Source organism: Macaca thibetana, chromosome 13 (assembly GCF_024542745.1).
Source record: "Macaca thibetana thibetana isolate TM-01 chromosome 13, ASM2454274v1, whole genome shotgun sequence".
In the NCBI taxonomy this organism is placed as follows: Eukaryota; Metazoa; Chordata; class Mammalia; order Primates; family Cercopithecidae; genus Macaca; species Macaca thibetana.
The window spans coordinates 105,797,898-105,824,138 of record NC_065590.1 but is presented as its reverse complement, the minus strand read 5'-3'; the positions used below and the strand labels follow the sequence as shown (position 1 = coordinate 105,824,138).

The 26,241-nt window shown below is 44.4% G+C and overlaps 1 protein-coding gene across 2 annotated transcripts in view; it reads left to right on the top strand.

Moving 5' to 3' along the window:
- Positions 1 to 26,241, top strand: part of SNTG2 (syntrophin gamma 2) — a 374,364-nt gene that overhangs the window by 289,827 nt on the left and 58,296 nt on the right. For both annotated transcript variants that reach the window (XM_050753205.1, XM_050753204.1), the window contains 2 exons: positions 1,336 to 1,407; positions 9,378 to 9,584. In XM_050753205.1, the coding sequence (XP_050609162.1) occupies positions 1,336 to 1,407; positions 9,378 to 9,584 (279 nt within the window). The remainder of the gene's footprint in view (positions 1 to 1,335; positions 1,408 to 9,377; positions 9,585 to 26,241) is intronic.

Below are 26,241 nucleotides of genomic sequence, written 5' to 3'. Positions count from 1 at the left end.
TGGTGGATCCATAATTCTGTATTTTCCAGTTATAGAACCAGCACCTGAGCTGTGACATTAGGCAGTAGCATAAAACACTGGCCAGGGTGGGAACAGGAGAGGGAAGGGAGAGGCAGGTGCAGTGTTGAGGAACCAGTGGGCACTGCTGTGGAATTCAGGGTGATGTTTTATTTCAGGCATCCATCAGCATGGCTCCCCAGCTCTCAAGAGAAGAGGTGCTGGAGTTTCTGGCTTTTAAACTCTGAAATAAGCACCTGAAACTCTCTCTAGCAAATTCAAGATGTAGCTCTTATGACCTGAATACTAGATCCAAAAGGAACTTTAAAGTTCGTATTCTAATTGGCCATTCTCACTTTCAAATTGTTCCCTTTACTTACCGTTTGATTGCCGAAATCACAATTGCAATGAGCTGACTCTAGGGCAATTAAATATTAAATGGCAAACTATTTGTGTAATTTTTCACATTTCACTTGTGATGACTTTAAAAATGTCTTGAGAATTTTGTTTGGTGCAAGGATTACCAGAAAGTCACCAATTAATTAAAGCCAAGACAATTTCAGAGTGTCAAAGACATAATTCAGTGCACTTTGGATTATTTTTGCTGGCTGAAGGAAAAAGTGCAGGGTCAACAATAAAAAACATCAAATTTGTTACACTCACTTTTGAATATCTTAAATTTTTCTGCATGAAATAATTTAACTTTGAGATTATATATCTGAACTTGAATTGTAAACTGTAGGGCATTATTCAAAAGTGAGATTAGTTTAGTCATTATTATTAAAATAGTTGTGAACTACAACAGGTCAGACCAGTGAAAAATGTATTTGATTAAATTGGTTAGTAAGTTTTTCATTCACTTTTGAAATAGAACTAAGTTTATTTCTAAAAAGCAAAAGACCATCTACCCAATATTTTCTGTCCGTTTTTCTGCGCCAGTAAATATATAAACTCATTCACTTTCACGTGCATTAAATGTTACCTGAAATTCCTAATTTAAAAGGAATCCAAAATGGTTTTCAAAAATTATGCCCAATTGTGTGTGATAGACAAGATATCATAGATATCAATCTTATCTATCTAAGATAAGATAAAGGAGATAGACATTTTCCTGTCAGTAATGGAGCTATTATATTTGCCACAAACTGACAGAGATGAGGACGTGGCGACTCATCAAAACTCAGCAGTACATAAAGTTTATTGTGACCAATTTATACTAATGGGGACTTAGGATTTAATTGAGGTAGACACACATGCAGTCACACTATTGTAAATTTTTAAAATTTTCAACTAAAAGTAGCATGCTGCTTTTCATGGAATGTTTTCTGTTTCTTGCAGGTGAGCACATTCGACTGGGTGCGAGCAGAAAGGACCTACCACCTCTGTGAGGTGCTGTTTAAAGTTCACAAGGTAGGGATCTTTTGCACTTTAGATGCTTTCATACAGTAAGATGCCCTTTGAGCTTGCAGAATGAGAGGACTGTTTGTTCCGCATGGTCCATTGAAATAGCAAAATTGGAATGGACGGTCCGGACCCATCCCCCATTCCCACCCGGTACGTGGGTTCTAGCTGTCACCCTGTTGCTCATCCAGGCAGGATGAATGGATGACGGTGTGTCTGTGTGTATGTGGTATGTGGTGTTTGTGTGTGTTGTGGGGAGAGATGTGTTTTAGGACGTCCACTTACAATAATTTGTTCCAAGAACTTTAGATTCTGTTGCTGCTGCTGCTATTGAAATTGTTTTCAACAAGTCAGATACAAATTTGCCCCAGGGTCTGGCCAGTTTGCTGCTCATGGTTCCTAGGGTAGGTAGGGACTGAACCTTCCTCCGGGAGACACACCTCACTGGTGGTGCTGCCCGGAGCCTGGAGGTGCAGCAGGGCCCTACCCGGGCCCCACCCACCTGACCGCAGAGGTGTCTCCACAGCCAGGCGGCGATGTGCTCACCGTGGCCGGGTGCCACCGTGTCCTAGTATGTGACTCAGTGAGAATTTGGCCTTAAAGAGTTATCAGTCTAAAGTTAGAAGCTTTGAATAAAGATTTGTCTTTCAAAGTTTGGTTTGTTTTCTTAAATTGAAAATGTCCTCAAAAATAATATTCTCTATCTGTAGTTGCTTTTTTTAAATTTAAATCTGGAATTTCAGACTACCTTTAATGGAAACATGTAAAAGGGAAATACATTTCCATAACAATATTATCAAATAATAAATACATTTATTTCCCATTTTTGAAAAATTTATTTGGGCAACATTTTTCTGCATTGTTCCTATTTTTGTTGAATATGGTAATGAAGGAGATGAAGGAAAGGGCTGGATGTATTTAAATTAAGACTCCTAATTGCAGGTTGTAATAAACAATCACTGATCAGAAAGTGAACGTTTCTGTGCTAGGCATATTCATTAAAAAATGGAAGAAAATAGAATAAAATATTAACTGTGGTTTTCTCTCAGTGATGGCTTTTCTAGCTATTGTTGCTTTCATTTTAAAAATTATTTTGTTTTCTAAGTTAGCTGTGACAGGAATGCATCATTTTGAAAATGATAAAAAGGAAGCCTTGTGTTAACGTGAGCCTCTTGGTCGTAGATGACACGCAGGTCGTTTATTGATCAGAGTTCCACAGAGGAATTCGTAGAAGGATTCTTGGCCTTTTTGTTTCCTTTGCATGGACACGTTTTCACTTCCTCCCCCTCTTGTTTCAGAGGATTCCCCTTCCGTGCACCTGAGATGTTCTTTAGGTCCTGGGGTGTCTTTGAGAGATTATTGTATCTTATATATGTGGTTCATTAGTAAGCTATAGAGCCATCTCATTTTCCCAGGAAGATTGTAAAAAAATATTAACCAATAAATATTATATGAAGTGTTTATGAAATCATGAAAATTAGCCAGTAGAATGGCTATAGCAAAGGTATTAAACTAAAAATGGGGTAAATAATAATAATCTATAGCATTCAATATTTTTAAAAAAGAGATTAAATTATATGAATTGAATGTCCTATTTGGAAGTGTTAAAATAGCAATCTTACAAAATCGTATTGCCTGCTTTTACACACATTCAGTTGCGGATGTTTATCGTTTAGCATACATAAATTTAAAAGTAAACGCATTCAATTCATTTTCAGAAATGTAAATAAATATGTGAGTATCATAAGAACTAATACTTTTTCATGTAGATTCTTTAAATATAATTACCATTTCAAAGTATACTCATTAATATTTAGACCAGAAATCAAATTCTGAAGTTGTGATTGTGTTTTTTCTCTGATACCTTCTCCGCTCTAAAAATTACTTTTCCCAGCTCTTAAAATTATATATTCTATATTTCAACACTCATCATGAAATAGATGAGAAAATTGCACCAATCAGCCTTGATTGCAGTCGTGAGCGAAATGATAAACAGCTTTCGTGCAGCATGGCAGAAAAGCACTGTGGACGCTATGGAGCGTCCTGTGTGAAATGCATGGGTCCGTCCTCTCAACCTAAAGATACCCCATTAAAATTTTCAGGAAAAGTCCATGTTGTCATCTGCTTGGCAGAGGATCTTAGTAATGACAGCTGTCTTTATTGAGTGCTTCCCTAGTAGCCTTGCTAAGCACTTGGCTATGTCCCTGAGTTAATTCTCTCCCCACCTAAGGAGAACTCTGTTTTGTAGCTAAGAACTCAGAAGCAGGAAGTGGACGAGGATCTTCCAGAAGCCAAGCAGAGGTAGGGATGGGGACCAGACTCACCTGGCTACAAAGCTCATCCTGAATCCCTCTCTATTCCACGTGCTAGAAGCAGTGGTGTTCCGGGAGTCTGTCGCGAGTGGGCATTAAGAGTTCTAGAACGTGTTCTCCAGGGATCTTCAGGGTAGTCCTGTTTGGATAATATCAACACTGAAAGGAAGAATTCCTAAAGCCATGTCAGGACAAAATTGCACCGAAGTTAAAGGCGAAGAAGGCAAGAAGGCCTTATTCAAGTATATTATGCTAGGAGAGAGAGATTAAACCCAACTCCACTGAAACAAAGGATGAGAGGGTTTCTACAAGTTGGGCTAGAAAGGAGATCGGGGCCATCAGTGTCTGTTAATTGGCTTCCTGCAAAGAAACAGAGAGCTGCTCCCATCTTCATGATAGGAGATGGTTGCACAGCTTAGAGCCAGGCACCCACCAAGGCCGGGCTCCATCCTTCCACAGGGACGGGAGATGACGCCATCTTCCCAGTGATCACATTTTGAAGGGACAGCTCTCAGCTCCTTGAGAAAGACAGTCCTGGGTTGTACAGCCAGCAAGAGACTTTTAGAAAGATTTAGGTATCAAATGGCAGAGAAAGAACATACAATAATACATTTTCTAAAGCAAATGCTCTAAGGATAGGGAGTTCCAGGTCCCAGAGGCAGGAAGAAGCCTGGCCAAGGCTCAGTCCAGACGAGGAAACCCAAAGGTTCCGTCCAGACAAGGTAACCAGAAGGCTCAGTCCAGATGAGGTAACCCAAAGGCTCAGTCCAGAATAGGTAACTGGAAGTGTCAGTCTAGACGAGGTAACCCAAAGGCTCAGTCCAGGCGAGGAAACCCGGAGGCTCAGTCCAGGCGAGGAAACCTGGAGGCTCAGTCCAGGCGAGGAAACCCAGAGGCTCAGTCCAGGCGAGGAAACCTGATGGCCTGGCCAGTCGCTGACTGACTGTTGACGGCAAGCCGCTGACCTTGGACTTCAGTGCTCAGGGTTTCCAGTCATATCAACACACTGCAATCCACAAGGGCTGAGTGATTGTTTTTAAAGGAGCTACAGGAACTATCTGGGGAAATGAGCTATATATGAGTCATTAATTTTCCTTATGTAGAACTTACAACACATTCTTTGTGAGGCTGAACAGTGGAAAAACAATCCCTTGCTTGATCAAGCAGTCTTACTCCTCAGAATTGAATCTAAAGAAGAGTCCATTACCATACTGAGTTCAGAGGAATCAAAGAGCTGTATGCATGAGAACATTTAAGGATATTCCTTAAATTAATGATATTTGAATAATCATCAAAAGGCCATTGAAAAATATTTTAAAATCTTATAACATATTTTAAGTAATTGTATTATAAATTTATACAATTATATATACAAATTCACATTGTATGAAAGAATATTAATAATTATTGTCCTATTATTAAGGGCATATTAGTAATTATTGACATATTTTTAAAAATCAGATGACAAAACACAGTAATAAATTTGTTTTAAATTCCCTTTATTGTTGCTATAATTGTTTCATAATAAATATAAATAGAAAAAAATATGTAATTTTAAAATACAACCCTTTTTGTTTCTTCAGGAAAGGGAACATAATAAGATGATGTCATGCAGTCCTAGGTGGGGGGTGGGCTTTCTTCAGTCGTGGGGGTGGCTGGAAATGCTGTTCTGTATATCGCCCGAGCTGACCCTGCCAGGAGGCCAGGTAGCTGGAAAGCAGACATCAAATCGACATGTATGGCCTGGCTCGGCATTGCCTTAGGACGTGTTTCTTTATGAAAACAGATAGTGAACTCATGTGAATCCGGGATGTGAGCCTGCATGCCGGCCGCTCTGTCATGTGAAGTTATGACAACATTTTTATCATGATTCCATTTCACAGCTCAAAAGTGGAGGCTCTGAGAGAGTGAATCGCTCAAGGTCAAACAGCTAATACTGGGCAAAGAAAGGCCTCAAATCTTATCTGACTCCAAAACCTGATGTTCTTCTATTATGATACACAGCTGCCCAAATATAGCAAGTGATAGGAAAGAAACACAAGTGACCTTTGAACAACATGAGCTTCAACTGCATGGGCTCACTTAGATGCCAATTGTTTTCTATAAGTATGCTGGAAAATTTTTTGAAAACAATTTAACAATTTTTAAAACCTCTTAAGACAAACTATGCAGCTTAGAAATATCAAAACATTAAGAAAAAGTTAGAGATGTCGTGAATTCATACAATATATGTAGATACTAGTCTATTTTATCATTTACTCCTGTAAAATATAAAGCGATCTATTTGGCACCATCTGAGTGGAGAGGAACGTAGACAAAGGTAAAGATGCAGCGTTAAATCTTTCCTGCCCGTGGTTAACTGTAGCACATAGTGTACTGTGATGATAATTTTTGTAGCCACCTCCTGCTGCTGTTGCAGTGAGCTCAAGTGTTGGGTTTCTGAGTAAAATGTCTTAATCATCCCTGTGGAAGCAATTTCTCTCTCCAGTAAATTGCAGAGCATGGTAACGAGTGATCTCTCGGGGTTCTTGTGTACCTTCCCTCCTTCGTGTTGAGTCCAGTAACGTAAACCTTGAATAACACCCCAGGACCCACACAAGTGCCACGAGGGATGGTGCAAGTGCCTCCAAGAAGCAGGAATGTCACAGCATTACCAGATTTTTGCTGTGCACCACAGATTGAGGTCTGCAGCTGTGGTTGCCACCATTTCAGACCATTCATCTTATAAACAGATGATGTAAACTTACGGTGTCAATAAATACAGTGCAGTGCTCTAAGTATATCTTCTCTTCCCTGTGATTTTCTCAATAACATCCTCTATTCTCTAGCTGACTTGCTTAATTCATTTATTTATTTAGAGATAGGATCTTGCTATGTCATCCAGGCTGGTCTCAAATTCCTGGGCTCCCGTGACGCCCCCGCCTCAGCCTCCCAATCAGTTGTGATTACAGGTGTAAGCCTCTGTGCCTGGCTTCACTTATTTTATTCTAAGAACATAGTATATTATTCGTATAACATGCAGACTATGTGTTAATAGACTGTTCATGTTACTAGTAAAGCTCCTGATCAACAATATATTTTATTCTAAGAACAGAGTATATTATTCATATAACATGCAGAATATGTGTTAATTGACTGTTCATGTTAGTAGTGAAGCTCCTGATCAACAATATATTTTATTCTAAGAACATAGTATATTATACGTATAACATGCAGAATATGTGTTAATTGACTGTTCATGTTACTAGTAAAGCTCCTGATCAACAATAGACTACTAGTAGCTAAGTTTCAGAGGAGTCAAAAGTTCTATGTGAATCTTCAACTGCGTGAGAGTTGGCGCCCCTAACTCCTGGATTGTTCAAGGCTCAACTGTCATGAGCCATTCAGTGAGGAATGTGCGTTCCCACATAAATATCTTCCAACAGTTTTTCTTTATCAGTTTTTTGACATTTAAGTTCAGTGGATAAAGAGATACGTTCTGCACCATAAGGTCAATGATGAACATGGTGTTCTTGGTTTGTGACGTGTAACCCTATAGGTTCCAGGTATCCCAGCTGAAGGAGAGGATCCAGGGGGCCCCGGAATTAAAGTGCAGTTTCTGTACTCAAGGCTCATTTAGGGTTAGCAACGTATGCATACCACACCCATTCACGTACACACACATTCATGTGCACATACATTTCCACACTACACATGTTCGTGTTTGCATACACACATTCTCATGTGCACACATACATGCACACATGTTCTCACATGCATGTACCACAGGCATTTGGTGTCTGGATTTTGCACAGGGATAAATGTGCAATGCTCTCCATGACCACAGGGTCATCCTGCAGAGCTGTCTGAGGGGCCAGGAGAGCCAGGGCATCCCCCCGGAGAGGCCAGGAGGCCCACCTGAGACACACCAGTTATAGCTTTTACCTCAAACCTGTGCCTGGAGTGCATGTGTCAGCATATCTGAAGTAAAGCTATTTGGCCAACTGCTGAGTTCATGTGGATTTTGGGACTGGACCTTGAGCATAAGTGTGAGTGGGGAGTGTCCAGCTTAGCTGGTTGGCACAAGTGAATGGAGATATCTCAGAATCATGATGGGAAGACCCAGCAGGTGGGCAGCTCCCCTTCCTTTCTGCTGCCATATGCAGGGCTGTGGGTAAACACCACATTCTCATTCAGGACTTTGGAAACCCCAGCCCAGGTGTCTCCCCTTGTTCCCTTCACTGGGGAGAGACTGGTGCAGCGAAGTTGATGTTGGGGTGCAGCGTCCCAGGAAGGTCTCTGATGGGGGTTCTTCAGGGTGGATCTGATGGCCAGTAAATGAATGGGTGAGCTGAGACTGAGATGGGTCCAAAGATAGACAGACAGAGACAGAGAGAGGGATAGAGAGAGACAGAGAAACAGACATAAAATAGAAAGAGGTAACAGAAAGACAGAAATGGAGAGAGAGAAAGAGAGAGACACAAAGAGACACACAGACAGTGAGAGAAATGGAGACAGAAAGAGACACAGACAGAGACAGAGAGGTGCCAGCCAGGTATTGAGTATGCGTTCACCACGCACCTCCATGCTGTTCACCTAGTAACTGTGACAACTGGGACCCCCAGTCTTTCTCTCCTGCCCTTGAGAAAATGAATCTCGAAGTGGAGTACAACCGTGCAGATGGGGGAAAGAAGTGGGGAGCGCCCCAGGCGGCTCCGTGCAGCACAGGCTGGCAGCCTCGGAGTCGCCTTGGTGGCCACAGAGTCAAACCTGTGATTAATAGACGTGCTGTAAGTAACTTACATCTCCAGTTAAATGATTGACCAGAAATGGAACAACATCATTCCCTTTGTCAGGCCTTTGGGTTGGCGGAATGAGCTCCTGGGTGGTCGGGTGCCTGGTTGTGCTTCAGGGGCGTTCTGGGCACTCGGTCCTTAATTTCAGGACAATGAACCCGCGGGGAGAGGAGGAGCCAGTAATTCTGTAGAGACTCGGAGGCGCAGGGGACGCGCTTAGTTAGAGTGGTGGTGGTGGTTCCAGTGTTTTTTGGTTTTATGATAAATACAAGCATCAATGTCTCAAGACTTTCATCTTTATCTTTTTTTTTTTTTTGAGACAGAGTTTCCCTCTGTCACCCAGGCTGGAGTTCAGTGGCGTGATATTGGCTTTCTGTAACCTCAGGCTTCTGGGCTCAAGCAGTCCCACCACCTCAGCCTCCCAAATAGCTAGAACTACAAGCGTGTGCTGCCACACCTGGCTAATCTGTTGTATTTTATTGATTCATTTATTTTTGTAAAGACAAGGTCTTGCCATGTTGCCCAGGCTGGTCTCAGACTCCTGGGCTCAAGCAATGCACCCACCTCAGTCTCCCAAAGTGCTGCGATTACAGGCGTGAGCCGCCACACCCAGCCTCATCTTTCTCTTCACAGTAAAACAGGGAAGTGTGTGGTGACCAGTATTTTAAGGGAAAGGCACTTACAGAGAATCAGGCGTTTGACATAATTTATTTACAGATGCTTGTCTGTGGACCAGCTGTGCATGAGAGGCTCGTTGCTCCAAATTTGCCTCCTTGTCTGCACCCAGGAGACCGTTTCCCAGCAGACGCTGCCTTCTCCCCTCGCCAGGGCCCTCAGCCCCGGGAATGGCCTTCCAGCGCCGCACGTTTCCAATCCATGCTCTGTTTTTCAGTTCTGGCTCGCAGAGGACTGCTGGTTGCAAGCAAACTTGTATCTGGGTCTTCAAGATTTTGACTTTGAGGACCAGAGGCCCTATTGCTTCAGCGTCATGGCCGGCCATGGGAAGAGCCATGTTTTCAACGTGGAGCTTGGCAGCGAGCTGGCCGTGTGGGAGAAGTCCTTCCAAAGAGCCACATTCATGGAAGTTCAGAGAAGCGGGGTAAGTGAGCAACTCACAGTCTTCTCACCTACACCTGCTCAGGTGTCTGAGACATGGCATTGCGGTATACGTAGTAATTTATTGGGGGAAAAGAGGAATCTTCAGAAGGTGGGAATTTTCACCTGAGCCACTGTGTGGAAATGATCGTTCACACGGAGTCATGCGCTCCGTGGATAACATGAGTGGTAGTGGAAGGTGAAAGGGACGGGAAGGAGAGGATTTTGTGTCTGTGTGTCTACATTGAATGTGAGGAAAGGTGGTGCGTTCCTTTCCAGGCAGGGACTCACTGACATGGTGCCCAAATTCCTGATGAGTGATGACACTTTAGCCTGTGCTCCAGGAGACAGCACCTACCTTACAAATGAGTGTAATATGTCGTGCTGTTACTTGGATGTTTGTAATATTTTAAGGCACTTTAATGGTTCTTCCTCTCAAACTTAATGGTCCAAAGGTGCATATAAAATAGGTTGTGTGTCTGAATTGCTTTTCTCTTCCTGACAACAGCAAATACATCAATCACAAATTTGAATGTATATCATGTGAAGGGATAAGGAAGAATGCATTATGATCCTCATTATCCTAAGTAGTGGGATGAACCTTCAGGGAGGATGCACGCTGCAGGAATGAAGAGTGACAGGAACAGGAGATAAATGAGGCAGTGCATCACAGAGGAGCTCTGACTTCACTCCAAGGTCCAGGGCTCCCGCCTGGCTGAGCGCGGAGAATGCTGAGTGTGAACTTAGTAACTAAAGATGGCTACTTCATTTAAATATACATACACATATATATATATATATACTTTGAACGTGAAAATATTCTGTGTTATTTATCTTTCATTCAGGGTGTCAAAATGTATCAAGGCTCCTTGGCGTGCCATCACAGAGCACAAAGCATCCCTGTACTAATGCACACTGAGATCTGTTCGTTCACAGAATGAAGTCACACCCAGATGTTCACAGAAACCGATACCAACATTTATTCTCATTTATCCCAGGCCACTGTGATTTTCCCCTCAAATTGGGCATCCTAAATTGGAATTATGGTTGATTCCTGATGCTTAAAATAACCTTTATATTTGAAGCATCCAATTCATTAACCATTATAGAACATTATATACTGGAAAGAAAATTACTAACCATAGGATCCCTCATCTCAGGGACTTACTCAAATGTATAGTGGCATTTAACCACTTAGAAACCGTCAGTATTGAAGGTTCAAGTCATTAAAAGGCAAAGTGAAAGAGCATTTCTGGGACAAGGTGAACTTTCTGCTTGTTTTCTTTAGATGATAGCAGTAATCATTTTGCTTTCAACGTAAATACCAGAGAAATAGAGAGAATTCTCCATTCGCATGTGTGTGCAGGGACTGCCCCATGCCCTCTAGTGCCCCAGGGCCTGTACCTGGCCGAGCAGAGTCATGGTGGCCATTCAGACTCATCTATGGGAAGGTGACAGGTTACAGGAGAAGATATCCTGAATAAGAACAATCATAGAATTACAGTGTTGGAGGAAGGGTGAAAGGTTAGTAATTTCATCTAGTACCTAGATGTTGTGAAATGAATGTCTGAAGCATTCTAGAAGGTGAAAGTTTACTTAGGATTCCTAAAAAATAGAACTTCTTTATGAATAGTCCTTCCTTATGTTCAGTACTGTCCTTATTCCACTAAAGGGGGTGAAGGCTGGGCACGGTGGTTCATGCCTGTAATCCTAGTCCTTCAGGAGGCTAAGGCAAGAGGATCCCTTGAGCCTCAGAATTAGAGACCAGTCTGGGCAACCAAGCCCAAGAAACCTAGAAGCCCTGTCTCTTAAAAAAAAAATAATAAAATATTAGCCAGGCATGGTAGCTCGTGCCTGCAGTTCCAGCTACTCAGGAGGCTGAGTGGGGAGGATCTCTTGAGTCCAAGAGTTCGAGGCTGCAGTGAGCTATGATGGCACCACTGCACTCCAGCCTGGGCCATGGAGTGAGACCCTGTCTCAAAAAAAAAAGGTGTGGTATAGGGTGGGAGTGAGGTCAGAGCTGGGGTTGGACCTTAATAGTCAGGACATCTTTCCTAGAGGAAGTGGTTAGTGTCTTTTAAAAATCATTGGTATCTTGGAAAGGTGGAGAAGAGAAGGCATTCCCAATGGGGAGCATTGAAAAATTAGGCTAATGCTCAATTTGGCAGAATGAAAAATCTAAGATTCGGGCTAGGACTCAGCAGGCAGCAGTGTGCCCAGGTGGATTTTAGAGGAAACATTTTCAATCATCCAGGATTGAGATAATGAAGACTTTTTGTGGGGGATGGAGGCCATGAGGGTGTTAACAAGCAGGCACACCTGCAGAGACTGTAAGTGGGCATGGACATCCATCCACGTTTCTGCAGGACTGGGTACGGGGGGCTGTGGGGACTGTGATGACCACTGCTGGGAAGCACTGCTGGGGCCGTGCCATGCTGCCTATGACTGACTTGCTGGATCTTCACAGCTCAGCAAAGTGGATGCCCCCAAAGAAACCCGGGGGGGATGCTTCCTTGTGTAGGGTGGCAAGGTCATGCAGGACCTCTGAGGGCATTGGATTCCCAGTTTACCCCTCACTCAGGACCCCTGTTTTAGGAATTCCCCCTGCAGGCATTTCTTGGGCTCCACCCCACATAGTGACCTGACTCCTATCACATCTGCCCATGGTGTCCTGCAGAGGAAGGACAAAGCATTTCGAAATTAGTCAGATGGACCCGCTCACTCTTCGTGAATTAGAGAAAATAGTTCTCCCAAACTCCATTACATAAACTGTAAATTAAGTATTATAACTCATCGTGGAGTACTTATAAAATTATATTACATTTAGTAATATCTGTGAATGAATTAAGTCAAATGCCTAATACTCTATACTAGGCTGGATGCATTGCGTGTACATCATTTAACTTTTTCAACTTGTCTAAGATGCAGTTCTTTTCTTTTCCCTTTTATTTTACAAATGGTAAATGAAAGTTCAGAAGGGCTATGTGACTTTTTCACAGTCACCTAGAGACTAAACCACAGTGGCAGAATCTATGCAAGATTTCAAGAACTGCTGTCTTGAGAGTCGCGTTCTTTCTGCTGAAACACTCAGCCTTGCGTGTGACAGAGACGAAATAGTGTGAAGGTGCCTAGAACAGTACCTGGCATATTTCAGACTCTGTAAATGTGTTCTTCTTGATTCAGTAGCACTGATGGATTTCTTTTCTCCACCTTCTATCTCTGTGTCCCTTGCTTTGCTAGTTTTTTCTACTATTTCCTGACTTTGATTGTATTCCAACCCAGCTCTCAATTTTAAATCCCCAGAAGAATTACATATGTACAGTGTTGATTGCGTTGATTTTTCTTTACTAATTGTAACACTTTTCCCACATCGGTCTGCGTGTTCATTCCTTCCCTAAAAGGATTTCTGAAAGGAAAGCCCTGCACCCTTCACAGGCTCTGAATCTAAACTCATGACATTTCTTCACAGTCGTTTCTGAATGTGCCTATGTGAGGTCAGTACATTTTACAGAAAAGTTCTCCATCATCAGGGTAGTAGCTTGGTGCATGTCCTTGACTGCCGTAACAACATTGTTACTCTCTTAAATAATATCTACATTACAAATATTGTTCCAAGTTTTCCAGAATTCAGTGTCACACACATGTGTAAGAGAATAACAGCCCTTCCATGTTCCAACCTCCCCATCCCTGCCTCCCAAGCTGAGGTACAAATGCCAATATTATGTTATATAATCTTCAAACTGTTTTCACACATATTCGAGTATTTTTTTCCTTTTTATTCGAAAGTCATCACATATGCATGTTGTTCTGCAGTTTACAAGACTTTTGTACATTTTATGTCGATTTATCTAAATTTGTGTTTATACCAGCAATGTCCTGTTAGAATTTAAAATAAAAAATGTATATCTTTCCTAATAGCAACACAAAAACACAAAGTATAAAATATCTATCAGATAGGATGCCTTTGGCTACAAGTAAGAGAAAGTTCTTGACTCACCCAACCATAAACAATACCGAATTTTGCTATTATTTTCCATAACAAGATTTCCATACTCCACCTTGCTGAGCTTTGAGGTCTAGATTGTGCCTTGGCGTGGCTCCCCTCCCGGTCATAAGATGCCTGCGGAAGCAACAAGCCTTCATGTTGGTGTTCAGGGGAGGCAGAAAATGGCCTCCATAACCCACTGAGGATGTCCCCGTCAGCCTGGCTGTGCCAGTCTAGGTCATGAGCCCATCAGAGCAAAATACTCATCAAGGGAACGTCATTGGCTGATTGGCTCCTCATCAAGGGAACGCCATTGGCTGATTGGCTTCTCATCAAGGGAACGCCATTGGCTGATTGGCTCCTCGTCAAGGGAACGCCATTGGCTGATTGGCTGCTCGTCAAGGGAACGCCATTGGCTGATTGGCTTTTGCAAACCAGCACCCACTCTGAGGACTGGAAATGAGGTCAGCATCCCCTACGGCAACGGTCCCAACCTTTGTGGTACCAGGGACTGGATTTTGTGGATGACAGTTTTTCCACGGACAGGGTCAGGGGGATGGTTTGGGGATGGTTCAAGCACGTTACATTTATTGTGCACTTTATTTCTATTATTATTACATTGCAATCTATAATGAAATAATTATACAACCCACCAAGCAGAATCAGTGAGGTCCCTGAGTTTGTTTTCCTGCAGCTAGACGGTTCCGTCTGGGGGGATGGGAGACAGTGAGAGATCCTCAGGCATTAGGTTCTCATAAGGAGTGTGCAACCCAGATCCCTCACAAGTGCAGTTCACAATAGGGTTCCTGCTCCTAGGAGAATCTAATACTTCTGCTCATCTGACAGGAGGCAGAGGTCAGGTGGTAAAATGGCTCACTAACACACCTGCTGCTGTGAGGCCCAGTTCCTAACAGGCCATAGACTGGTACTGGCTTAAAAAAAAAAAAAAAAAAAAAAAAAAAAGGTATTCTATTAGAAAGGACATCCCAGGGAGCAGGTGTAGAAAGGACACCCCAGAGAACAGGTGTAGAAAGGACACCCCAGGAAACAGGTGTAGAAAGGACACCCCAGGAAGCAGGTGTAGAAAGGACACTCCAGGGAAGAGGTGTAGAAAGGACATCCCAGGGAGCAGGTGTAGAAAGGACATCCCAGGGAGCAGGTGCAGAAAGGACACCCCAGGGAACAGGTGTAGAAAGGACACCCCAGGGAAGAGGTGTAGAAAGGACATCCCAGGGAGCAGGTGCAGAAAGGACACCCCAGGGAACGGGTAGAAAGGACACCCCAGAGAAGAGGTGTAGAAAGGACACCCCAGGCAGCAGGTGTAGAAAGGACACCCCAGGAAGCAGGTGCAGAACTTGTGGACAACAGTGTCTCCTGCGGTGGGTGAACAAAAAGTAATCAATAGGAAACTGCCAGAAGGATGCAGAAGATGACCTGAATAAATGGAGATTTGCTGTGTTCCCATAAACTAGTAAAACGTGTCATCATTGGATCCAATGACTAAAATATAGTTTTATGTTTCAATTTCGACAGAGCTCCCAGGTGTTTCTCTTGTTCCTTCAGTGTTTCATTAAGAAAATGCATAGATGCACTGCTCAGTGACCCTGTCGGACATGGACCAGCACACGGCAAGAGACTCGGACAGGAAAGTCTGATCTGACAGCGGTGCTCATGCCTGGCTGCACGTTTGAATCAGGGGAACCCACTCCCAAGCATGCTGGCTGGGTCAGGCATCAGCCTAAGGCCTGTGGATGCCGGTGTGTAGCCGAGCTTGGGAGCCCTGCTTTAAAGCAGTGTAGAACCTTCCCAAGGACTCATGGCTGGACAAAACATCACAGCCTCAGAACCTTCTCACGGCTAGATAAGTTTTCCTCCATGCTTTATTTTCTGAGAGGATAAGAAAGGACTCAGGCCTAGTACGTGTTTCTTTTTGATTGCTGAGTGTCCAGAGGTAAACTAGGACCTACTAGACTATTGAGACTTTAGCCCTAAGTGGGAAGAAATGAGGCTGAGAATGAGGCTGGAGGCTCAGCAAGGCAGTCTTCTTAAACCATTGTCCTCATGTCTCATCAGGAAGGCCCTCTCATGCTTTTAAGTGCCGATTTGATGACATAACTGGATTCAAAGGGAATTAACTAGGAAAGAAACCAAGCACCTGTTCACTTCCACCCACCTCCATCATGTCTCCTGATTATTACTGTGGATTAGGGTTGGTTTATAGTACGCTCAGAGGCATCACCATCCCGATGCCGATGGCACAGTGCCTATAGGGCCATTTTCACTGGTCCCACATAAAATAGAAATGGGATAAATCTCTGTAGCCAGCATCATGTACAGGGAGGGCAACCGTTGTCTGTGAAGGTTCACCTTCCTTCCCCCAGCACAGTAGCATGTGTGGAAGAGATCTGCCGGACCTCAGCACTGTGTGTGGATCCTTCATCCCTGGCCGTCACCCACACGTGAGAATTGTGTAAAGGTTTTCCCCACACTGTGTCAGGGAGACGTGTTGGACATTTTTCCTTTACACAGACTGGCCCTGCTTCCACACAGGGCGACATGCAGGGGCCATCTAACAATCTGCACAGGGCGACGTGCAGGGGCCGTCTGACGGACACTCCACACGGGGTGACATGCAGGGGCCGTCTGGGGGACACACATGGGGTTACATGCAGGGGCCGTCTGGGGGACAGTCCACACGGGGTGACATGCAGGGGCCGTCTGACGGACAAGTGAGAGACTGACCCCGGTCTCTGCTTCCCTCAAGCACCCTATTTTTCTTTGTTAATGGGACCAGAGCTCCTCTTGGATAGAAATGTCCCCATCAGGAAAATAGGCACGTTTGTAAAGATTTAGTTTAAGTCTGTCTTGAAGCCAGCCTGTTCTCAAGCCTCAGGTTATCTCAGCCCAGGAAGCAGAAGAGACACCCCCATGTCAGTATGAGAGAAAGGAGGGGTTCCGGGGCAGCAGCTCCTGCCCTAACCTGTTCCTTCCTTGCAAGGGGCACCTCTGTGTCGCTCCAGAGACCAGAGAGCAAACCTAAGCCCAGAGATGGAGCAGGAGGGAAAGACGGACCCGTCAGAGAGAAGCTCCAACCACAGGGGCTGTGTGGAAGGAGGCGGCCTGGCGCGCAGCCGTGAGGTCCCGTCGCCCGAGGCGGACAGGCAGGGGCGTGCTGGTCAGGACTCTGCGGAGGAAAATCCACGGAGCACCGTGCCCGACCAGCCCCGCTAACAGGAGAGCCGCCGCGCAGTGCTGGTGACTGCACATCCGTATAGCACACACAGACCTAGGGAAACTTCAGAAACGTGATCTCATGAAACTGTCTCGCAAAGGAGAAAGCTGAATTTGGTGGGAATGTTTACCATCTTTGTTCATGGAATCAGCGCTTGCCTTAGATGAAGCATTTCAGAATTCAACCTGAGGAATAGAAATCACGGGCTTCCAAGTTTGAAGGAAAATTAAACACAGCACACACTCAGTGTGTATTAAAAAGTGTTGCTTCTGATAAACCAGTGGGATGGGCACTGGGTCCAGCAGTGGGTTCCCTCCCAGCCTCGCCACCCCGGCTCCCCTGTGTGCACTGCTGGCCTCAGTCCGGCTGTCCATACCGCTGACCCCCTCCCTGTGCCCGGTGCCCGGCTGGCTCCTGCTGGCCCAGGACCGCCTGCCCTGCACGAAACCCGCTCCTCTGAGCACACCCAGCTTTGTGTCCGTCTTCCCGCTTCAGGTATTGGTTTCTTCACACCAGCTCCGTGTTTCACCTGTTTCTGTAACGTGAGCCCCACAGAGAGCCTCTTCATAACGAACCCGTCAGCACGTGTGTGTGGGGCCGTCTTCACCAGACACGGGCACAGCACCAGCCGCAGGGCCTTGGCCTGTGTGTGGCTTTATTCCCCACTGTCTGGGTGGATGGGCTCCCTCCTGCTTCTCCATGGACTGATGGCAAACATGGAAACCGGGAGCCTGGTTCATCCACCCTGAAACCCAGAGAGGCGAAGGGGACTTCCCAAGACCACACAGCCGCTTGGACGCAGTGCCGGGACGGGAGCCTGCATTTCCTCACCATCTGCCTTCCTAACTGCCCTTTGGTTTTCCATTTACTGCACCACCTGCCTTAAACTCTGCTGTCCCCACCAGCCCTGTAATTTAATAATGATAAAATAAGGAAGGCCTTCATTAGGCAGGTGACCTACACCAGTCTTAGAAGTTGGCCTGCTGCTTCTGTGACTTTATTATGAGCAAGGATTTCCTGACAAGAAACAAAAAATTAGGAAGGATGCTCTCTCAGTGCCTCTTGGCATTGTCATAAAATGTCAGGCACACGCAGGAGGGTCCCACAGTGGTTTAACCAGGCAGCAGCTGGGATTTTGTGTCTGAGGCCTGCCCTGGTTCCCAGGTGTCGCATCCTTGCCTGAGTCTTCGGGATCAGTCTGAGTGATGAGATTCCTACTACACTGCCCTCCCCTGCAGCTGTCTTTCCTTTCCCACGTCCACCTGCTTGCCGGGCCTGGGACAGCGGATCTGTATGGATACTTGGGAATGTTGGTGTTGGGACTGAGATGGGGTCTCTTTAACCCAGGTCTTTTCTGTTGCCCGAATCTCATCCAGTTTTTGCCTCATTGCCTCCCTGAATGGATTCAGATCATTTGAATAATATGCATTTTCATTTTTCAAAGATGCAAATTAATTATTCAGGTACTTTCTAAGCCTTATCCATTGTAATGAAGAAAGAATACAAAAGAAAGAAAGAAAGATGTAAACATAGTGGTCTGTGGTAGATATTCTGAATGGACTGAGGAAACTTACAAGGTTGTAAACTGTTATCATACCAGATACTACATCAAGGGTGCGACCTTCATGTTTAAGCATTTTAACTTCACAAAATGTCTTCAGTTACATGGTAGTAACACATATGAGTGTGTTCTGCTACAGTTAGCAAACCGTCTTCGCGTGTGTTCACAATGTCGGGGTGGCAGGAGCCTGGTTCCTGAGCAGCATCTCTGTTACCCGAGCCGGGACTGGGGTCCTGCGGGCCGGGCCTGAGGTCCACAGGAAGACGCCGGGACTCGAGTCCTGCAGCCCCGGCCTGAGGTCCACAGGAAGACACTGAGACTCAAGCCCTGCAGCCCCGGCCTGAGGTCCACAGGAAGATGCCGGGGCTCTGGTCCTGTGCCCTGGGCCACGCAGCCCCCAAGTGTGGTGATGGGTCTTGGACATAAGTATTTTCATTCTAAGTTTTCCATTTTTTTCTTTCTTTTCTTTTTTATGTTCCATCAATACATGCTACATGGTACTGTGGGGAATTTTGATATTTTAGTCATAATTTTTAGGTAAACTGAGGTTCAGAAATGTAGCCACTAAAGCTGGGATAATGGAGCTAGTTATTTGGCCAGGACACGCGCTGAACTCAATTTGACCAGATTAAGCAGCAACACGCAGCAATCCCACCTGCCGTCCGCAGAACACCCTCAGAACAGACCGATGAACGTGCCTTCTAGCTGCTGGTTTCACCAATTTCTTAACCTGGAATAGCTACGACTCTAGATTTTAAAAAGAACTTCAAAAGATGACGTCATAGCTCTCAGGAAAATGCAAAATGAACACGTGCTCAGAGTTTTTATTTTGCTTCTTTATTAATGAAGAAAGCAGTGGGGCGTTTAAGGAGTCCAAAGAGCATGTGAGAAACTCACTGTCCATGTGCAACTGAATGAAGATCTATTAGTGTATGATTGCTGGCTTAGATAGAAAACTCACTCCTTAAAATCCAGCTCGTAAACTGGCGTCTCTGAGTTTATGCCACCAGATAGAAACTACAAGCATTAACTACCAGTTGATGTTTGCCTCTGTTGAGCTGAAACTTACCCAGTCAACAGAAACTCAGGGTCTGAGCTGCTCTCACTGAACACCAATCTTCTCTTCTGCCTGTTTCCAAGTTTTGGAAATTTTTCTCATAATTTCTCCTTTTTGTGTATAAAGATTCTCCGGAGACTGTTCTTGTTCACACACAGGTTAATATTCTGGCATTAGTTGCTGCTTGGTGTGATGTGCAACAGAATTTTAAGCAAATCAAGATGGCTCCGTGATTCATTGATGCCTTTACCACCCCTACTGTACCTTAAAGACAAGCACAGCCAAAAACAGCTTCTGTGTATGGCAGACGTGCAAAGGTAACTCAGTGGAGAAGGGAAAGGCTTCTGAACAAATTGTACTGGAATAATTGGATGCCCATATACAAAAAAACCTTTGATTTATTATATACATAAATATTATATATAAAGTATAAACTCAATGAATATAGAACTAAGTGCAAAACTATGAAACTTTTAGAAGAGTAAACAGAGTAAAGTCTGTGTGACCTCCAGTTATGCAAATATTTCTCAGATACAAAACCAGAAGCACAAATCATGAAAGAAAATTGATAATTTAGACTTGAAATTAAAAGCATCTATTATTTGAAAAACACTGCTAAGATAACAAAGAGAAGATATGAAAACTGGGAGAAAATATTTGCAAGGCATGTAACTGATAAAGGACTTCTATCTATAATGTATAAAAAGATCTCAAAGCTCAATGACAAGAAAATAAGAAATTTGGGAAAAGGCTGAATAAACACTTCAAAAAAGATTTCTAGATGGGAAATAGGTATGTTAAAATATGCTCAAAATCATTAGCATGTAGGGAAGTGCAAATTAAAACAGTGAAATCTCACAGCACACATACTCAAATGAGTAAATTTTAAAAGACTGATGATGCCAAGTGTTGATGGAGAAAGGAAGGAACTGGAAGTCTCATTCACTGTTGGCAGCTGTGGAAAATGACATACCCAACTTGACAGTGTCTTAAATGTAAAGACAAACTCACCATAAGATCCAGAAAGTTTCTCGTTACCCTGGTGTAGCAAAAAATGCTCATAACAGCTTCATTTGTAAACACCAATAATTAAAAACAACCCAAATGGTCACTGACGTAGGAGTCAATCAAAAACGTGTGTATCTATATAAAGGAATGGAATTCATCAACAGAAAGGATGAGCTACTGGCACAGGCAATGATATGGAAGACTCCCAAAGCAACAAGAGTACATTCTGTCTAATTTCCAGAGCAATAGTTTCATTTTAATGAGGTCCGCTTCATTGAGTTTTTCTTTTATGGATTGTGTTTTTGGTGTCACATCTAAGGACTCACCATTCTGCCCTCAATCAGGATGATTCTGCCTGGATTTTGTTCTAAGAACTCACCATTCTGCCCTCGATCAGGATGATTCTGCCTGGATTTTGTTCTGAGAACTCACCATTCTGCCCTCGATCAGGATGATTCTGCCTGGATTTTGTTCTGAGAACTCACCATTCTGCCCTCGATCAGGATGATTCTGCCTGGATTTTGTTCTGAGAACTCACCATTCTGCCCTCGATCAGATGATTCTGCCTGGATTTTGATCTAGGAGCATGACCATTGCACATTCACATTTGTCACTGGTGTGTGTGCCAAGGTAGATGGAAGGGGGATCCGCCTGGCTGGTGGACCCCTGCACAAAGGCTCAGTGGGAGAGTCTTAGTTTATTTAGTGTTGCTGTAACAGAATAGCTGAGGCTAGGTAATTTATAAAGGAAAAAGGGCTTATTTTGCTCATAGTTCTGCAGGCTGGGAAGTTCAAGGGCAAGGCACTGGCTTCTGACCAGGGCTTTTCTGCTGAGTCTTCACATGCAGTAGATCAAAGAGGAAGCCGACATGTGCAAAGGGGCCAAATAGGAAGTGTGCCCTGGCTTTACAACAGTCTATCCTTGTAAAAACTAATTCACTCCTGAAAAAACTCATCCAGTCTCCTGAGAGGGAGAACTCTCTCACCACCTGGAGAATGGCATCAAACCACCCACCAGGGCAGAGCCATCGTGACCTGAATGCCCAGCATTAGTCCCCACCTGTGAAAGGCTCCACCTCCCAACATCCTTACCTTGGCAACTACAAACTCCACTTGGTTTATTGTGCTTTGCTTTGTTAAGCTCTGCAGATACTCTTTTTATTATTTATTTTTAATTGGAGATTTAAGGCAACCCTGCAGTAAGCAAATCTGTCACTGCCATTTTTCCAGGAGCATGTGCTCTGTTATGTCTCCATGCTTCTGTCACATTGTGGGAATTCTTGCAGTATTTCCAATGTTTTCCTTATTACTACATCTGTCACTGTGATCTGTGATCAGTTTTTGTTGTTACTGTTGTAATTGGTTTCAGGCACCACCAATCTTGCTCATATAACATGACAAACTTAATCAGTCACTGCTATGTGTGTTCTGATTGCTCCACTGACCAGTCATTTCCCCATCTCTCTTCTTCTCCTTGGGCCTCCTCATTCCACGAGGCACAACAATATTGAAATTAGGCCAGTTAACAACCCTGGAATGGCCTGGAAGTATTCAAGTGAAAGGAAGAGTCACATGTCTCTCACTTTAAATCAAAAGCTAGAAATGATTAAGCTTTGTGAGGAACGCATGTCAAAAGCCAGGACAGGTCAAAACCTTCTTGTGCCAAAGAGCCAAATTGTGAATGTAAAGGAAAAGCTCTTGAAGGAAATTAAAAGTGCTACTCCAGTGAACTCATGAATAATAAGAAAGCAAAACAGCCATACTGCTGCTGTGAAGGAAGTTCTGAACAAGATCAACGTGCTGAACAACAACAAACCAGCCACAATACTCCTTTAAGCCAAAGCCTAATCCAGATCAAGACCCTAGCTCTCTTCAATCCTATGAAGGCTTAGAGAAGGGAGGAAGCTGCAGAAGAAAAATTGGAAGCTAGCAGAGGTGGGTTCATGAAGTTAAAGGAAAGAATCTGTCTCCAGAACCTGAAAGTGCAAAGTGAAGCAGAAAGTGCTGACGAAGAAGCTGCAGCAATTTCTCCAGAAGATCCAGCTAACAGCACTGATAAAGGAGGCGACACTAAACAATAGATTTTCCATGTAGATGAAACAGCATTCTATTGGAAGAAGATGCCATCCAGGACTTTCAGAGCTGGACAAACGTCATTGCCTGACTTCAAAGCACCAAAGGACAGGCTGACTGGCTGACTCTCTTATTAGGGGTCAATGGATATGGAGACTTTAAGTTGAACCAAGGTTCATTCACTATTCTGAAAAGCCTAGGGCCCTAAAGAATGATGCTACATCTACTCCACCTGTGCTCTAGAAACAAAACCACGAAGTCTGGATGGCAGCACATTTGTTGACAGTATGGTTTAGTAAATATTTTAAGCCCACTGTTGAGACCTACTGCTCAGAAAAAAAGATTCCTTTCAAAATATTGCTACTCATTGACAATGCAGTTGGTCACTCAGGAGCTCTTGTGGAGATATCCAAGATTAATGTTGTTTTCATGCCTGATAACACAACATCCACTCTACAGGTCACAAGTCAAGGAGTAATTTTGACTTTGGAGTTTTATTGTTTAAGAAATATATCTCATAAGGTTATAGCTGCCATGGACAGTGAACCCTCCGATGAACAAGTAAATTGAAAACCTTCTGGAAAAGATTCACCACCCTAGATCTCATTAGAAACACTTGTGACTCATCGGAGGACGTCAGAGTGTCAGCATTAGCAGGAGTTTGGAAGAAGTTGATTCCAAACGTCATGGATGACCGAGGGATTCAAGACTTCAGTGGAGGAAGTCACTGCAAATGCGATAGGAATAGCAACAGGACAAGAATAAAAGTGAAGCCTGAAGATGACTGAATTGCTGCAATCTCAGGATAAACTTAGGACAGATGAGGCGTTACTCTTACAGATAAGCAAAGAAAATGGTTTCTTGAGATGGAATCTACTCCTGGTAAAGATGATATTAACATTGCTGAAATGACAACAAAACATTTAGAATATTCCATAAACTTAGTTGCTAAAGTAGCAGCAAGGTTTGAGAGAATTGGCTTCAATTTTGAAAGAAGTTCTACCATGGGTAAAATTCTATCAAACAGCATCACATGCTACAGAGAAACCTTTCATGAAAAGAAGAGTAAATCGATGAGGCAAACTTCATTGTTGTCTTATTTTAAGAAATTGCCACAGCCACTCCAAGCTTCAGCAACCACCATCCGCATCAGTCAGCAGCCAACATCCAGGCAAGGTCCTCTCTCTGCTAAAAAAGGAAGACTCACTGAAGGCTCAGATGACCACTAGGTTATTTTAACAATAAAGTGTGTTTAAATTAAGGTTTGTGTATTGCTTTGTAGACATAACGCTTTGCACACTTTACAGTATAATATAAGCGTAACTTTTATATGCACCCAGAAGCCAAAAAATTAGTAGGACTTGCTTTATTGTGACATTTGCTGTGTTGCAGTGGTCTAGAACCAAACCTGGATATCTCTGAAGTCAGCCTGTGAATTTCAACATGAGTTTTGGTTGGGACAAACCCCACATCCAAACCATAGCAGGGAGTCAGGCTTTTCCACGTGACGCCAGGGAAGAGGCAGCTGGGGACACGCAAACCAGGCACCTCCAAGAGGTTTTCGTGCAGGGCGATGCAGGGGGGGAGGGAAGGCAGCCCGGTGGCTTCTCAGAGGGCGGCAAGGGCACGGCCTCACACAAGCTCCACGGAGATCCCGCCGGAAGTGTCCGGCACCGCTCCAGGGTCTCCATGTCAGTGGGGTTTCCATCCCCACTGGAAAGGAGGGGAAGATCATGCTTCTCTGGTTTTCCAATGAGTAACATTCTCTCTGATACTTAGTGCTGAGTGTTAACTTCACCACATTACTAAAATGGTGATTATTTCATTTATCAAATGTCATCAGTCAATCTGCAAAATTTTCAGATAACTGGGACATCTCTTTCGGTTCCAAGCAAATCTGGAACGACTTTTTAGTGACTAAGTTTCACAATATCATATGCACTTCACCTGCTTAATCACAGTGCACAAGTAACCTCATTTTGGGGCAACTCACCTAAGTAAGCAGCCATGTCAGTTAATGCAATGTATTGTTGTTTACAGAGGGCACCAGGTGCTAGTGAGGTATGTTGTTACCTGACCATGTCAGTTACTGCACTGCGTTGCTGTTCATGGATGGTCCGAGGCACTAGTGAGATATGTTGTTATCTGACCATGTCAGTTATTGTACCAGGTTGCTGTTTATGGAGGGTAGGGAGTACTAATGAGGTAGGTTGTTACCTTACCATGTCAGTTACTGTACAATGTTGCTGTTTATGGAAGGCACCAGGTGCTGGTGAGGTATGTTGTTACCTGGCCATCTGCTAGGTTCAGTTTTAGATTCCTTACTTGTCCTACAAGCATTAATTCTGTTTTTCTTGCTGCTTCTTGTAGTAGGCCTCCCTCCAAACTTCATGGCCATTTCTAGTGCAGTGGTAGCCAAGAAAACAAATACTAATGCTTCTTTCTCTTCTTTCAAAACCAAGAGCAAAGAAAACCCAAGTGAAGATGTCAGCCCCTTTATGTAAGTGTGACACACAGTAGTCTCCCTTCGATTCCGTTTTGCTTTCTGAGGCTTCAGTGACCCGTGGTCAAATGTGTTCCAAAGACATTAAATGAAAAGTTCCATAAATGAATAATTCCTAAGTTTTAAATTGCACATCTTCTGAGTACTGTAATGAATCTCGTGCCACCCTGCTGCATCCCCCCAGTGCTCAAATCACCCCTCTGTCCGTGCGCGGATCACCCCTCTGTCCGTGCGCGGATCACCCCTCTGTGCACGGATCACCCCTCTGTCCGTGCGTGGATCACCCCTCTGTCCGTGAGCGGATCACCCCTCTGTCCGTGCGTGGATCACCCCTCTATCGGTGAGCGGATCACCCCTCTGTCCGTGCGCGGATCACCCCTCTGTCCGTGCGCGGATCACCCCTCTGTCCGTGCGCGGATCACCCCTCTATTGGTGAGTGGATCACCCCTCTGTCCGTGCGCGGATCACCCCTCTATTGGTGAGTGGATCACCCCTCTGTCCGTGCGCGGATCACCCCTCTATTGGTGAGTGGATCACCCCTCTGTCCGTGCGCGGATCACCCCTCTATTGGTGAGCGGATCACCCCTCTGTCCGTGCGCGGATCACCCCTCTGTCCGTGCGCGGATCACCCCTCTATTGGTGAGTGGATCACCCCTCTATTGGTGAGTGGATCACCCCTCTATTGGTGAGCGGATCACCCCTCTGTCCGTGCGCGGATCACCCCTCTGTCCGTGCGCGGATCACCCCTCTGTCCGTGCGCGGATCACCCCTCTGTCCGTGCGCGGATCACCCCTCTATCGGTGAGTGGATCACCCCTCTATCGGTGAGTGGATCACCCCTCTGTCCGTGCGCGGATCACCCCTCTGTCCGTGCGCGGATCACCCCTCTGTCCGTGCGCGGATCACCCCTCTGTCCGTGCGCGGATCACCCCTCTGTCCGTGCATCCAGGCTGAACACCACCCATTAGTCACTTAGCGTCCATCTCGGTGATCAGATCGACTCTTACAGCATCACAGTGCTTGTATTCAGGTCACTCTTATCGGATGTAGTCATGTCACATAAGGGTGACTGAGGTGCAAGAGTAGAGATGCTGGTATACAGTAATAATTGCTTTATTATTAGTTTTTGTTACTAATCTCTTACTGCACCTAATTCACAAGTTAAACTTTGTTGCAGGTATGTATGTATGTATGTAGGAGGAAACACAGTATACAGCATAGATAGGTTCCTTACCGCCATGCTT